Below are 17,293 nucleotides of genomic sequence, written 5' to 3'. Positions count from 1 at the left end.
CTAAAAGCAAGAAAATCAAGTGAAATTGAAATTAAAATTTGAAGACTAAACTCTTTGAAAATAATGAGATTATCCATCTAATCTTGAGTTTCAAAAGAAAAATATCAACTAATCACATTTACTTCAGCAAAATTATGCTACTGAGACCATATAATTTGATCGGTGGACATTATGATCAACATTATGATCAGAAGGACACTCCATAATTTGAAATCGAATTCTAGATCTTTGAGTTTGAATTCAATATCTAAGGCTAAAGAATTCGAAATCTAAATTAATGATCTAAAATAAACTATACATCAATTGGAATTCAATTCAAATTCTAAAATCTACATGAACTATAATTTTTAAAGAGTAAAGTGTTGGTGAGCTTAAGCGCCCCAATCACATGGGTCCCACATTTTCTGTGGTGATCCAAACCATTCATTTGCAAGGCCCTATCATAGATAGGGTGTGTACCAAAAATCAGCTCCATAGGATCATCCTAACCCCTCCATTTGTGGAGGACAAAAATGGGCAGATTTGTGGACAAATAATGTCTGTCTATTTTGACCTCCACAAATGGACGGGTTAGGATGATCCTATGGAGCTGATTTTTGGTACACACCCCATCTATATAAGGGCCTTTCAAATGAATGCTTTGGATCATCCTAACAAAGTAGCCCCCATGTGATTGGGCGCTTAAGCTTACCATAAGTTTGGTGAGCTTAAGCTTACCATAAGTTTGGTGAGCTTAAGCTCACCAACACTTTCCTCATTTTTAAAATATATATAGACAGAGTTGAAAAGAAACTACACGAATTGAAATCCATAGAAAGAAGGAAAAAAAATTTAAACCACTGTTCCATGAAAATTAAAATACTTCTTGATCGAACGTGGAAAGTAGGCGGTGTGGCAATGCTCCACCTTCTTTCTTCGCTAGATTTGAATTTAAAAATAAAAGTTACAATTTTAGGGTGTTTAACACAAAATTTCTCTATTTTGAGGATTTTCAAGTGTGGAACCAACTATATCCCAGTTGGCAAGTGTCATAGGATTACAATGGGGTCAAACATGATATTTGATCCAACGATATCCTCACCAAAAGTGGACTGTTGTTGGATCAAAACCTACAATCTCACTACATACCAAGCTATGCTATACTCTATATCCATTTTCGTGCCACAATGCAGTTCATTCTAGGTAACCTTGCTCCTTCCATTGTATTTCAAAACTTATTTTCAATCTTTGAACCTCACCTTTTAAGGCTTAACTATGCGCATAATATCTAATTGAACAAAACTTCGAACAAAACTTCGCTCCAGTACGGTTAGGAGGAAGTTCGTTCAGAATCTTCAGATATACTCATGTGCCTGTATTTCCTAAAATACCATTAACTCCTATTTCTTAGGATAGCAACACATGCCATAATTTTACTTGGCCATGTATTTGTACTAAACAAACTTCCTCCTAACCGTACTGGAGCGAAGTTTTGCTCTATCTAACCGATAAAATCCCCCCCCCCCCCCCCCTTAACGTTTTCTGTTAAGTTTTAAAGGCAAATATAAACGTTACGGGGTGAATTTATCCTCAAGCAGAGAACCATTCTCACAGAAACCGTTAAAGGGGGGATTTTATCCATTTAAGGGAGGGGGGAAATATCATTTCCCTTAATACCTTGCCAAATTAATTTCGACGTATGTAAATCACTATAAATGTGGTGTGTGCAAGTTAGATGATCAAGAACGTTGATTTGATGGATTGCAGCCAATAAACACTATCAGCAACTAAACTCTTCTTTTTTTGAATATTGTGCCAAAAGTTTTTCTTTTTGTTGGACAGTCATTGTTGGGATCAGTCCGAGCGATCAATTTTTGCGGTCCACATGGGACATGCATGTGTAATTGAGATCTTTGTTTTTCTAGACCATCTGTGGCAATCCACATTGTTGGAGTCCCACGCTTACATCATAGAAGCGTACAAAAATCAATGGTTCATCTTGTCTTGATGGCTAAGGCACTAGGATCATTTGATTGAGGTGGGGCTAAAGGCAACGGGCCCAACTTGTAGACACCGATAGGATCAACCGATACAATTATGTTCACTTGGTGGAGATATGGCACGTAAAAGGGCTGTTAGAAAAGAGCCTAAGAATCAGTATTCTTAGCCAACTTTTCATGTAGGATGAACGTGTTGGGACAAATTTGTACGATGAATGATCAAATAGTAAGAAACAAAGAGAGAAAGTGGAAAGAGGGTTAGAAAAAAAAATGGGAGATAGGTAAGGAAAGTCGAGGCTCTCTCTTAAAGACTTGAATTCCCCCACTTATGCAGTGGCTACCATGAAATAAGTCCTGAGGGTACAATGCCTGTGCTAAGAACAAGGGCTGCTTCCCAAGCTCAAAGCCACCAACATGCCCGTACTTAGAGAAAAAAAGAGAAGGGTGAAAGAGAGAGAAATGAGAGCTAAGCCTTCTTTTATGGAAGATTTTATGAGAAGATATAAGAAGACACAAAGTCACCCTCTCCAATGAAACTATCCTTTCATTTAAAATAACAACTTTTCACAACACAAGTGTCTTTTTTGAATACTTATTTTTCTATGGAAATACCATTTCACAAAAACGAAGTGTCTCTTTGGAAAAATACTTTTTTTTTCTATTCTAAAAAATAAAACATTATGAAAATATCCAACAATGACTTCAAAACTGGTAAACTTCTACCGTTTCCCCATCGAATGGATAGAGTAGAACAGATTGAGCGGAATCTAAAAATTAACAAATTACCCTATCTATAATGGGCCCAATTCCACATAACTTCAGTAAAAGAGATTGAATGGGCCCATAATCAGATTACACCATTTAAATTACTGTTTGGACGGCACTTTTAACCAACAAGCTATCATTAGTTTTATGAAGGAGGGGTTTTTCTATTTTTGGAAAATCCAGTCTCCTTTTTGCCATTTTATGAAAAAAACACACTTATTCCTGCAACTTTTGTTATCATATGTGGCTTTAAATGATTTTCAGACTCTCTAACAACCTTCATCATGTCTTGCCATCAGATGAAGAACCCCTGAAATAGAGTCCTTGAACTTGCCCACAGTAGTTGTTCTACCAACTTCACTCAACAAACAGAATCTACAAAGGGAGTGATTGAAATTGGGCAAATGACATATCCATTTAGTTATTGTGGGCCATGGGTTCCTCCTTGTGCATGCATTTTAGCTAATGGGAAAAAAAAATCTGGTCAAAAAGGGGTCAAAGGAAAAGGGTTTTGAAAGGTGATGTAAAGGTTCGTAGGCTCTATCATTTGAACCCACATCATCCACCTTCTAGTGGACAATGGTGTGGCCCATTGAAGCTGTCTTCCTCCAAAGGAAGCCCACCATTTATTTTTCTCCATCCCAAATCTATGGATGCAATGTACCTGTCATTTCCTTTTCATCCCCAAAAATCATTACCAAACTTCCTAGTTCTCATCATTCAAAAGCTGAATTGGCTACATCACAGAGATCCATGGCATAAAATTGTGTGCGCCGCTCTGCCAAGTGTCGTTCACCGGTAAATCCCTAGGCCGCTGAATTATACAGTAAATTCCCAAATTTAGAAAGGGTGTTGATAAATTCGCGCCTCCATGTAGGATAATGTTAACTTAACAACTTCTCCAGAAGCTAAAATTGTTGGAAGAAGACGTTATTTATCTTTTATACTTTAACACTCCCCAGATAATTCGCTCCCCTTTAAACGTGAACTATGTGGCAGACTTTAACGCTTTTTCAGGGGTTGCGAATTTATCACGGCCCAATAGAAAATTAGAAAAAAAAAATAGAAGCAAAGCCATTGAGGCCACAGAAAAGGAATCCTTAATTTCATCAGATATACTGGGGAGCAAGTCCAATTAAAAGGAAATGATTAGTTAACCTGCAACATTGATTTACTGTATAGTGCATGTACTAACTATTCGGTGTTTCATTACCAAATCATTACCATTTCAAAAAAAAAAAAAAAACAACTATTCAGTGTATATGCTTACTGCTTATCAGCAGCTATCACTGCCATCACAAGCAATGGTGAAAATGGAGTCCACTCAAATAGTCCCATATAGAGTTTTAAGGGTATTTTAGACATATTGTGTCTCTTTGAGATTTAGACTTCAATGGTTCACTGAAAATAGTCCAATAATCACCCCTTTTGTTTGCCAACAGTATATACTGGGGAACAAGTCCAATCAAAGGGAATGTTTAGTTAATATGAACCATTGGTCTACTGAATAGTGCATTTACCAACTATTCAGTTGTATGTACTTATCACTGGCATCATAAGCAATGGTGGAAATGGGATCAACTTAAATAGTCCCATATAGATTTTTTAAGGGTATTTTAGACATACTGTGTCAATTTGAAATTAAGAATTCAATGGTTCAAAGAAAATACTAAATAATCATCCCCTTTGTTTACCATCCATACGTTTTGGTATTTTCTACCCTTCTATTGTGTAAATTTTTTTATTGGTTGTTAATTACAGCTTACCGTGTGTGTGAATTGTACTAACCAATGAAAAATTTATAAATAAGAGACGTGGTGGCAAGTACCAAACTAGTGGGGCAATACCATTCATCTAATCAAGATCATTAATATATAATCTCATAGTGAGATCTCTCTAATAAATTCACATATTAAGGATTAAAATTTCATTACAAATCAAACCATATTTTAGACAAATTAGGATCTCTTTAAACACCATCAAAATTGGTATTTATTTGCAAATAAGGTTATCTTAAGTTTATAAAGGCCACTCTGGAAGACATTTAACTAAGTAAACATGGCTTCACCTGAGTATTGGTTCCTGCTCTAGGGATCACGTGTCTCCCAAGCCCCACCAACTGTACAAATCTAGCTCTAATGATTTCTATTCTCTTGCCTGTTTTGAATGTCTTCAAGGGTATCATGATCCTAGTTGTTCTGCCCTTTTTGTTAGACACTGTTCTAAGGATAGGGAAGTGGTCTTGTTCCTGCTATTGTATCATCTTTCTTTATTTAATATACTGGAAAAAAGACATTTAACTAATATAGATATAAAAATATTAGAACCATTAGTTGCATATAAGATTTTATGCAAATAATTTAATTATAGAAGGCACAAAAAAAGCCATTAATCTTTGCATTTTTAATCTTTCTCTAGAGGATTATTTCCAACTGTTCATTTAATGGATTCATCTATTGAACTCATACTGTTCACACATGCTGTTTTGTAGTATAATAGAAGTAATTATATTTTAGCCCATTATCAATTCATATACTAAAAATGTTAAAAAATTGGAAAAGTGCCTCTATTTAAGGGTTAAATTAAATTTTAGAAATATTTTTCCTTTACTAACTTTTCCAAGAAAATTCCTGCAGTCCAAACAGGGCCTTACTAGAGCTCTTTCTTTTTTTTTTCCCTTTCTTTCTTAGTTTTTATTCCAACATAGGCCAAAGCATCTTGGAAAAATGTGCAGGGTGTGAAAGTGACTAGACTCCCTGTAGTACATTATATAGATCTCGAAGCATATCATATTATTTGATATATGGGTCCTTTTTCTTTCTTTTTGGGACTCTTTCCTTTGTCTCCTATCCATTTTTTGCAATTGAACATCATGACTAAGATTGAGAGAACATCTTGAAATTCATCAAAATCAACAGTGAAATATATCTTTACATTTTGTACCAAAAATGTCCCTCAAACTCAACAACTAATAATACTATTGATACTTCCACTCCTTCCCCCTCCTTTAGTTTGTCTTTTACTGAAAATTATATAATTTCTAAGAAAAGCATGTAGAAATGCATCAAATTTTAGGAAAACACAAACAAAAGCGATGGAAATACCCTTAAATAGACTACTGATGTTATGGTAGCCTCAGCTATATATGATTAATTTCCTAATCAGCTCCTTTATTCTCTAATCCAATCACTTTTCATGCCCACATCCCTCCTATCCTACATTCTTATAGATTTAAGGGAAACAAAGATTGAACCATTCACATTAAGAAGGCAAGGCATCCAATATAGAGATGAAGACAAAGGGGAAATACAATGAAAGGGTTTTATTTATAAGTAAGTTAGAGACCCACACGTGTGTGGGGTAATACATATTTGGTGTATGCAATGTAAGGCATGAGGGAGACAAATTAATATTGGTTTTGGATGTGAGAGTAAGGGCCAAAAGTAGAGTCAAAGGGGAAATGTCGAGTGGAAGCTTGAGACACCTCCATATCCTTCTCTCACCACCCTTTCCATCTCTTGCACTTCATATGCATTTGTCCCCTGCAACATAAAACATATCCACTGTCATTCACTTACACACATACATGTATATATAATTCATAATCACACTCCCTTTTTTAATATAAGTGCTTATAATTATCCAAAAGGCTTATCACCAAACAAATATAGAAGTGTGTAATAAAGTGAGGAGTCCCCTTTTCAAAACAAGGGGCACTGATATAATTTTCCTATATATTGTATGTGTGGGAAATGATATTTTCCTATACATTTATAAACACATACATATATGTATGGGAAATGATATTTTCACCCCTTTTCTCAGTATTTTCACTTCCTTTTATTTTCTTTTCCTGAAAATGAAAAAAAAAGACAAACAAAAGGAGGTGAAAATGCAGCATTTTTTAGGAAAATACAAACAAGAAAGGGCGGAAAAGTTGGAAAGCGGGTGGAAATATCATCTCTCTCTCTCTTTATATATATATATATATATATATATATATATATATATATATATATATATATATATATATATATATATATATGAAAAATGTTGGTGTGCTTAAGTGGTTATAACACCTCCCATTCGTTTAAATGTTTGGGTCCCACATACAGGAACCAATTTATTGGGAAATTACTTTAACACTATTTTTGCAGTTACATAAAACGCCAGCATATTTTTAAACTTTATTTTTTTAGTTTTAAAGGTGATTGATGTATAAGGAAGGCAAATTTATTCATAAAAAAATAATGTCATCTGATGATTGAGTCCGCGGCACAGAATATAAGATTACCTGTGGTATTCCCATATCCAAGCTGAAGTCATAGAATGAACTAGCTGCTGTGAGCTTCATAGAAAGAAACTATGAAAACAAAAATATAAAATGTTAGAATTTAATTTTAATTTTAATGATTTTTGAATCTTCAAGAACAATGCGATCTTGGGCTAGACTCACCTCGACTTGATTCTGCAACGACTTGACGTAATTAATTATCTCATCTAGCATTACTGCCATTCCCATTGTCTACAATTCAATAGCGACCGATGAGTGAAAATACAAGTAAATAAATAAATAAAAATTTTAAAAATAGACATAAATATCATAAAATTCTAAATTTTCTAATCCTTACCTTATAGCATCCAGGAACAAGGTCTTGCAAACACCTCATTCTTTCATTAATTTTCTCTCTTCTGACCTGAGCCACATAAAAACAATAGAGTTCAATAACATGTTCTTGAGAGTTTTTCTTCATTTTATAAAATATATTTTATATTTTAAGCAGATTTAGGTGAAATTTACTACAATACCCTTTCAGCTAGGCTGTGGCTATCAGTAGCTTGGCCTCTTCTAGCTCTGACATGAATCACCTCCTTTGGTTTCTCAACTTGTTTCTCATTACTTTTCCCTCTCTTTCCCTTCCCTAAGCTCTGAATAACACACAATGAAAATGCCCATCAATTCAATCCCTTTAAAACAGAGGCCAATTAAATTCGAAAAACCCACAAAAAAAATGATATCAGCACATCCATGTTGTAATAATTGCACAAACTCATCTTGTCTTTTCTTTTGGAATTGGTTTGTGATATCTTTTTGGGAACTGTAATAACCTTTGACAGATCTTTAAATAATAAAAGACCAGATGAGTTAGTGCAATTGTTAAAACATGGTTGTGTTGATATCATTTCCCAAAAAAAAAAACATACTAAAGAACAGAGCATATCATAAACCATACATGTTTTCTTTTAATCTTCTCTTCTACTCTTGGTGCAGATTCAGACACTGGAGTGGTAGAATTCCCAGAGCTACTTTCTGATAATGCCACCACCTTCTGCCTCTTATTGGCTTGATTCACATCTCCAACAGAAGCCGTGGATCGATGATCTAACGCAGAGAAAAAACCCAAAAGATTATCGCTAGGAAATTCATTTTCCTGAGAAAAGAAATTGTCACTGGAAAATCCCATAATGCTCTGTATACTTAATGTGGGGTTCTCTATGAAACTGGCATTGAGGTCTGAAAATTGGTTTATTAATTCCATGTTTGAATCCATCTCGAGAAAAGGAAGGGATGGTTTGAAGCTCAGCAAATCTTCTGAGAAGGAAGCCATGAATTTGAATTCCACAGCTTGAAGAGTGTACAATTCTAATCTAGCAAAGAAAACCCACAAGGGTGTTTAAATAAAGTAAGGGTGAGAAACATTTATGAGGGAGTGTTTAGTTTTTTTAAAAATGATATACACGGAGGGTATGGTGTATGTGTGTGTATTCCAAAACAGTAAAAACAGCCACGTGGCAGTTCCATTCCCGTGCTTTTGTCCTAACCCTTTGCGGGCCCATCTTCAAATATGTCCACAAAGAGACCCGGACAAGTAGTTTTTGGAGTTAGCTAAACATAAAAACTTATATTGATTAAGAAAATCATATTTTCCACCCCTTTTGTTTGTCTTTTCCTTAAAATTGCTACATCTTGAGGAAAAGAGAAGCAAAAGGAGAGGAAATGTAATTAATTAAGAAAAAGACAAACAAAAGGGGGGGAAATATCATTTTTCCTTAACTTATTGGTGAGTTTACTCTCTTTTTCGTTCGTAAATAAAATGAGCGTAAAACAAATTTTATGCAGTGGAAAAATGGGGGTCACATTTGTTTAAGCCCATTTTACTATATGTTTAATGAAATATTTGTAGTATGGAAATATGGAATGTTCAAAGAAATGTATGAAAATGATTTTTTTTCCCCATCCATATAACAGCTGCCCAAAAAAAGGGAAGGAGACATGAGGTGAAACGATGTAAAAGTTTGGAGTAATGGTAAACTGAAGGGCGCCCTTGCAGAAAAAAAAAAAAAAAAAAAAAAACCAGCTACAGGGGTACCCCCACTGGACCATCTCATCAGAGTGGATTTATTATTCCTTTAATTTTACAATTTTAATGTGCTACAATTTGGTGGAATGGCCCATTGGGGGAGCCTTTGTAGATAGTTTTTGCAAGGGCGCCCTTCCCCTCAAAAGTTATTCCTTTATTTTAGAGTTTTAATTCTTCTTCCAAGTTATATTCTAGCTAGTTGGGTGCTTAGAGGAGATAAGAGTTTCTACTTGTTTTAGGTTTTACTATCTATCAAGCTTTGAAAAGATACAAAATATAAGTTAGTTAATTAAATTTTCAAGTGTTTTAATATCCCAAGCACTGATTAGAAGTGACATGTAGATTTGGTTTTCTATATTCAGATATTTGGCCTTTTGAGTTGTTTATTTAGGTAAATGAACGACCCGGTTTGCAGAGAACCAACCATCGGTTCAAGTGGTTCAGATGATTCAACCATCAAATCAGACATTTCATCTTGATTTTCACTAATTGGAGGTGATTTTTCAGACCAGTGTTGACATTTTCTAATATTTTTTTGTAAACCCAATTACTATCATATATGCTAAACATATGTCATTCTTACCAAAACTTAGTGATCTTTCATTGTATCAGAGCAATTTGACTCTTTGCATGGCTCCTATCATTCACACTACGGCGTCTCCTCTACCTGTAAGACAGATAGATACTGTAAATCTCGTCTCTGTTAAGTAATTAAGTTAAACGGTTCAAACTGCCTCCTCTAGAGAGATCAATCTGAATCGATCCAATTAGAGCGGATTTACTCGGTTACATCGATGGATCAGTCACTCAACTGACAAAACATTAGAAATGGCCAAAGATTCAAGCTAAAGCAGTCGTTCCTCTTAGTTTTGATTTAAAACTTTTTAATAATATTTTAGTTTAATTTGAGTCTTCCTACTTTTAAAGGAAATTAAGAAAATTTGATTTTTCCTATTTTTTAAGGGAGTTAGGAAAGGGAAAACATTAAGGGGCCGTTTGGATACGCGGATTTTAGAATCCAGGTTTTTAGTTTGAAAACAGTGTAAAAGAGGGTTCATGATCAAGCATTTGTATGTATGCTGTCCTGACAGCGTTTCTTGGATTTTAAGTGAGAAACTCAGATTTTAAAAATCCATCCTGCAACCTGAGTTTTCTAAAACCTGAAAATATGGGAGGATTTGCTACTCTCTTGCTGTCGGAAAGAAGGGCGAGGAGTCAAAAATGACGGCTGGTCCGTTTCTTCTCTTGCATGATTGTTCTAAACAATCTGTATCTCGATCCAATCACAGATTGTTCTAAACATTTTTTCTGATAGGGGATTTGCTAGGGACCATAACAGATTGCATTTCGCTGACCTGCTTTTGCATGAGAGAGTAGCCACATAGCAACGGATTTTGTCGTATTCATTTAATTCATCCTATGTTGCGGCTCTCTCATGCAACACAAAGTCCGCGAAATGCCTTATGTGATGGTCCCTAGCAAATCCCTTCATATATTTATTGTTTTGGTTTATTGTTATTAGATGTGTGATAGATAATATATCAGAAATTCCAATCTATTTTTCCATCATATTCCCCGACATATACCTCACGAAAGAAACACGGTCACTTCGTAAAATATTATACACTATTGATAAATTAATAAACATTACATAGCAAATAAATCCATTTATAATGATGTTACCAATAAAATCATGAATTTTTTTTTTTGCCACTGTAGTCTTCACTGACAACCTAACCTGTCCACTTTGAAGGCAGGCAATAAAAAAGCCCACGCCACATTGTATTCTTACCCTAGAGATTGAAAAGATTCATTTTCCCTTAGAAGTTGAAAGAAAGGAGTTATGGGTCTTGCATAAAAAATTCAAAGATTGGATATTGCCCACAAAGGAAGAATGAGAGCGTGGAAGTGAGATACTTGTTCATATTCTCATAAGTCATAACTATGTTTTCTAAAAGAGCTAAGATCTTTGGGTCATTATCCAATCCTAAAAAAAGGAGGTGGTGATTTCTTTAGATGGGTATTAAAACCTAGGTTTTACTTCTCATTTGAAGTTTCCACCCACATTTAAAACTCCATGGATTTTGGTTTGACAATTACATAAGAGAATTTGGTGTCATTCATTGAAGAATATTTACTCTCATTGATGCAAAAGTTTCTCCATTGGATTCATTTCCATATTTTGATCTTTCTAGTTTTCAGAATCTAACTCCATAAACGCTAGTAATATTCTTTTAGGACATGAGAGGAGAGGGTGAGAAATGACTAAAAAACAATGGAAAAATAAAGTGAAATGATCCAACGTTTTGATAAACATGCGCTCCACATGTTTTTCTTGTAGTGTTTAAGGGCTTTAAGAGCTTTTTGAGAACCGTAATATTCCTCTGGCATCCCTTTAAATACTACACGACAAAAGTTAGAGTGCATGTTTATCAAGACATTGGAGTGCAGAAATCATTTCCCAAAATAAATTGTATTTTTAATGGAATTTTTTCCCTTGTTCTTCAGACTTTTCTCACCCTCCCTTCACTCAGTCCCTCTTGGGTCTCTCCCTCCCCCACCCTCCCTCATCATTGGATACACTAGTATTCCATAGAAAGAAAAAATCATGGTGCCAAACCTGACCTAAGTTAAGCCCTCATCAAGGCTTACCTTCTTTGGACAATTGACCCTTTGAAGATCTTGGAGATAAAGTTAGGGAAATCACATGATAAATGCTGAATAACATAAATAGGGAAGAAATTAATTGACTCCATAAATTGATTTTGAATGTAGATTTTTTGAGGCCAAATATCTAAACTTAGTAGGTGAATTCAATTGAAGAGCCCATAGCCATACAAAACTGATTGAAAAGGGAAGAAGGGTTGAATAGTTAAAAAGCTTTTTTTAACTACAGAAACTAAGTTCATTTTTGTGCATCAATGGGTGGCAAAGAAGCATGGCCAAGAATTTGCGATTGTGACTTGGGTAAGACTCTTATACAAGTGATCACATTTAATTGACTTCATCAAATTACATTAAGTAGAGGCGGTGCGCCATTTAGTATGACTACAGACACATACACAAAAAAATTTGTATAAATTATCTGAACCCATATCTGCTCAGTGTTGTTTTCCTAACTATTACCAAAAGAGAAAAAACCACCTTTTCTCATGTCACCCAAGAAAAACACTACAGTTTAAATTCTTTTTACTTGAGAATACTTACATCTTGTCATCTATGTCTCGTTGGTCTCGTTATCATCGATAGAGTGGAGTGGAGTGAAGTGAAGTGAGGTGAAGTGAGGTGGGGAAGAAGTTGATGGACCCAAAGTTGGGGGTTTGGTCACCATCCTTGGCTGAAAAAAGTGAAGTAAAATAAATTAAGCAAGGATGTCACTAATTATCAAAGCATGTTTATGAAGTGGGCGTTGTTATCAAAGCGTAGAGCATTAGGTGGGTGTTATTATCAAAATTAGTAGCTTTCTATGGGTGTCATTAATTATCAAAGCATGTTTATGAAGTGGACACGGTTGTTATCAGTTTAGAGCATTAGGTGGATGTTATTACCAAAATTAGTAGCTTTCTATGGGTGTCATTAATTATCAAAGCATGTTTACGAAGTGGGCACCTTTGTTATCAAAACGTAGAGCATTAGGTGGGTGTTTTTATCAAAATTAGTAGCTTTCTATGGGTGTCATTATCAAAAGGGAGAGCATTAGGTGCATTTTCCATGTGAAGTTGCATTTTCCGCTATGGAGTGGAGAGGTGGAAAATGCAACTGGTGTTGCCAACTAGGCAGCCAAATAACTAACATGAAAAGATACATTTTAATTACCAAAGAGGAATGGTAAACTAAAGGGCACCCTTCCAAAAAAAAAACCAGCTACAAGGGCTCCCTTGTTGGACTCTCACAAAAGTGCATTTATTGATCATTTAATTTTATATTTTTCTGTGCCATTATAAATGCACCTTGATGATATGGTCCAATGAGAGCGCCCTTAGCAGGTGAGCTGCACAAAAAATAAAAGAAAAGTTGACATTTTTGGTTGTTTTCTTTCAATTTTCCATAGAATGTGCACCAATGGATTATGGGTTGGTGCAGATAATCGCTTCCACTAAGCCAGGAGGTTGGCAAATGGAGATGAAGAACATCTGGCTCGCGAAGGGGTGTCTAGCATCAATTGAGATTTTTACCCCCCCCCCTCTGCGACAAGGGCTTCTCACCTGTCATCTTGTATTTCTTCCTTTCTTTCCATGACCGTCTTGGTCATGGCTTTCCCTTAGGCTCTATTCACTTGTTTTCCTGGGAAAGGAAAAGAAAATGTTTTCCAGGAATCTGACGTGGCATTAGGAAAAGAAATCCAGGGAATCTATGCAGGAAAAGGTTTCCCTGAACTGTTTCTGAACTGTTCACTTGCGAAGGAAAAAGTTTCCTGGGAAACTGCTTGTCCTTCTTTTTGCACTAGTTTTTCAGGGAAACGAAATCTGTGTGTTTTTGGTTGGAAATGAAATCCCTAAAGAGGGGAAAATGGGTTTTTCCATGTCATTTTTTAACTTATTGCAGAAATTTCACATGTGTAATTCTATTTTCCCTGGAAAGCAAGTGAACACCAGAATTCTATCTTGTCAAGGTCTTGTCAAGGAAAAAAGAGGTTGTTTTCCAGGGATTTGCTTTCCAGAGAACACAAGTGAACAGAGCCTTATTAATAAATTAATTTCATCCATTTAAAAATATGGATTATGGGTTGGTTAAATTTTGAAGAGGAATTACAGTCGTTGCCCAAAATGAAACTTCAAGCCTTTTTTTTTTATGGGAAGTGATATTTACACCCCTTTTAATCACGAGGGACACCCAACACCAGTGTACATGGCAATCAAACCCACTAGATTCTTCTGACGTCAAGTACATTAGCCTCCCTTTAGTCATTGATACACTAATGTTGCTGGGTGTCCCTAGTAATCAAAAGGAGCGTAAATATCACTTCCCTTTTTTATTTCCTCTCCACAGAGAGAGAGAGAGAGAGAGAGAGAGAGGTCGGTGGGTCCACACCCTCCAGCTTAATTTAGGGAATTGGTTTTAGTTATTTCCCACCTCTAAATATAGAGGGAGAGCTTCACTAATAAGCATACCTAGTCCGAGCAGTCACTTCGGGATTGGAAATGAATCAAAATTTTCCTTTATACACGGTAGTTTTGATCTCTCCAACCCCATATCCGTCTTGTTTGGGGACCCATCTTCCAGAAAAAAGGAAAAGAAAAGACAGAGACATGGGAAAGAGAAGAAAAAAGAGAGGATACAAGCCTTGTAACAGTGAAGGACCCAAGGAAAAGACCGGAGAAATACGCAAGATGGAATTTACAACTAGGGGTTTACTAACAATACAGATGGTGGAATAGTAACACTGATGAATGATAATGTAAGAACTTTGCATAGCCGTGCATTTTTGGTAAACAGTCACCTAGCTTATTCACTGTGAATCCATTTGTGAGGAGGCACCCCTTCTCCTAACTTATGAGGAACAATTTTTACATGAATCAAATTAAAAAGAGAGACAACATACAGATTTATGCAATAACACGTATTTTTTTTTTGTATTTTAATTTCATATGGTAATAGGTTGTCGGTGACTCAAAGCATGAAATTGTGGGTCCCATTTATTACTTTATGAAGACAGATATCCTATTAAACCCAGTGATTAGAGTATTGCTTTCATATGTTGGTGGCTAAACCATCCGTTAATGGGGAATGAACATTAGAGGAAGCTATATATACAAGGAATGCTCCAATTCTTCGTGGATGCATTGTATTACCATGCCTCCTATCCCTGTCATGGGGCATGCCTTGATTGAGGTGAACCATTCGCATCGTAGGTTCCACCTTAGATTCCTGCGGACCCAAAATTAAATCATTTTAACCATGTCTTACTCATCATTGAATCTGGACCATGTATATTCATTTTAATCATTTTGAATCATGATAAGTTACTTAGGATCACTCAAATCATATGGAATTTTTTAGCATCGAAACATCTAAGGTGAGGTCTACTCCATGAATGGCTTAGATCACCTTCCTTTTCAGCCATTCCACTTCTTTGCTTTTTAAAATAACAAAAAAAAAATCTTTTATTTTTTAAAATAACAAAAAACCCTAAGTTGGGCATACCTCATCTCCCTCTCCAACCAAGGTTTTAAATTTCGGTTTCGGAGGTAATTTCGGACCCAGCCGAAACCGAAATTGCAGCCGAAATCCTGAAATTTTGGCCTAAATTCGGTAAAGACGCACGAAACGTGGATTTTTTAGGGTGAAATGACCGAAATTTCGGCTGAAATTTGGTACGTTTCGCCAATTTCGGATGAAATTTAAAACTTTGCTTCCAACCCACTATATTAGGGCGGATAAGCTGACAAAATTTATGATTTTTTTTAAATAAAAAAAAAAGGAGGAAGTGATATCAGCACAACCATGTTTTGATATTTTCACTAACTCATCTTGTCTTTTAGTATTTAAAGAGCTGTCAAAGGTTATTACAGTTTCCCAACAGCTCTCACAACCATGGTTTTAAATTTCGAAACAGGGTATACACGAAACGGTATAAAATTTCGTTCGAAATTTCATTTCCCCGTAAATTTCGGCCGAAATTTTAGGGACTTCACCATAATTTCTTCCGTTAAATAATACTCTTGAAATTCCAGTTTTGGCTATCACACGTTGGTAATCTTTTCCTGTTTTTCTGGCTTTTAGTTTCCTTACAATGACAAAACTACCCCTCCAATTTGGACCCAAATGTGAGACGATAAAGATACCGAATATGGGATGCCATGGATTTAGTTTTTTTGTCCCCAAAAATATCGCACTTTTCCTGAAATTTCGCACTAAAAGTCGAAGTGTTTTTTTTTTAAATACCACACTTCCCAAAATTTCAACCGAAATTAAATACTGAATATAATATTTGTTTTAATCGGTGTATGTGATTTTGACCGAAATTTTGGTTTCGTTGGGATTCGAAATGCATCCCGAAACCGAAATTTAAAACCTTGCTCACAAGTCACAACCAAGGTTTTAAATTTCGGTTCCGGTACCCATTTCGGTCCAAAATTTGGTAACAGTTTAAAAAAAATTATTTAATTAATTTCAAAATTTTGGCCGAAATTTTGTAACCTTTTTTTTTTTTTAATATACATTTTCTCGAAATTTCGGCCGAAATTCTCGAAATTTGGTACTTCGCGAAATCTGGAATTTCGGCAAATTTCGGTTTCGGTCTCATCGAAATCCGAAATTTCAGATTTCGGACGAAATTTAAAACCATGCTCACAACTCACAAGCCAATTAAAAAGGAAAAACAACCTGGGTTTGTGCCATTATTAAGGACTGGGAAGAGGCCACAGAGTCTTTTGGAGGACAAGGCTTGCAAGAGTTTAGTCCCTTGCACAGGTCCGTGTGACAAGGAAAGGGAGATTTGACTGAAAGCTGGGTGAGTTCAATCTTCAAGCCTAAGAGATAGCTTAGCCTTTAAGTCACGTGGTGATGTGCCATTTTCGAGGATAAGGTTCTTGATAGCGACCATGTTTAAAGTCTTTCAAATATGATATCTTTGCGGTGAAGTTTTAAAAATGCCATTTGAGGCCTCTTTCCATTGAACTTTGAAGAGGACTTTAGGAAGGGTTTGAGAGACCCATGAGATTTTGTGGCAAAATTTTCAAATTTTTAGGGTTGATGAAGTCATCATATGGATTATTATTTTTTATTCTACAGAAATTTTTTCATCCATCAAACTGTATTTCTTTGTCATGCTAGTGATGTCATCTATAGATGAGGGGTCTGTTCATAAAGAAATCCAGAGGCAGTTGAATTTGTTGGGGGTTCCACTCAAGCAAAAATCCCACGTAGGAAAAGTGATAGGATGTGGGTGTACTTATAAGGACTTGGGCACTCTCCCCTTAACGGATAGCTTTTAAGGGTGAGTTCTACCCCGGTCCCAACAAGTGGATGCTCCCGGGATGGGAAAAAAAAAATCCCTCAGAGAAGATCTCGGTTACCTCGGTGTACCCTCCAAGACAGAGAAAATCCCTCGGGGAAGATCTCATAGTTCCCATGTTGCTCCCCCGTGGAGGGGCGAGATTGTTCACGTTGCTTCCAAGTGGAGGGGAAGATTGTTGGCGTCCCACGTGAAAGCAAAGATACCACATCGAAAAAGTGAATGGATCT

At 35.8% G+C, this 17,293-nt stretch overlaps 1 protein-coding gene across 1 annotated transcript; it reads right to left on the bottom strand.

The window, feature by feature from the left end:
• Positions 1 to 6,036: 6,036 nt before the first annotated feature.
• On the bottom strand, positions 6,037 to 8,396 carry BEE3 (BR enhanced expression 3). Its single transcript, XM_077365241.1, has 6 exons — positions 7,979 to 8,396; positions 7,554 to 7,673; positions 7,376 to 7,441; positions 7,201 to 7,269; positions 7,039 to 7,107; positions 6,037 to 6,286 (listed from the first exon to the last, which is right to left on the bottom strand). The coding sequence occupies exons 1-6, from the start codon at positions 8,351 to 8,353 to the stop codon at positions 6,194 to 6,196; spliced, it is 792 nt and encodes a 263-aa protein (XP_077221356.1). The 5' UTR covers positions 8,354 to 8,396; the 3' UTR covers positions 6,037 to 6,193.
• Between the last annotated feature and the right edge of the window lie 8,897 nt (positions 8,397 to 17,293).

This window comes from Tasmannia lanceolata, unplaced genomic scaffold (assembly GCF_043159265.1).
Source record: "Tasmannia lanceolata isolate RefF3 unplaced genomic scaffold, GAP_Taslan_0.1 ptg000020l, whole genome shotgun sequence".
Lineage (NCBI taxonomy): Eukaryota > Viridiplantae > Streptophyta > Magnoliopsida > Canellales > Winteraceae > Tasmannia > Tasmannia lanceolata.
This window is presented reverse-complemented; position numbering and strand designations above follow the sequence as displayed.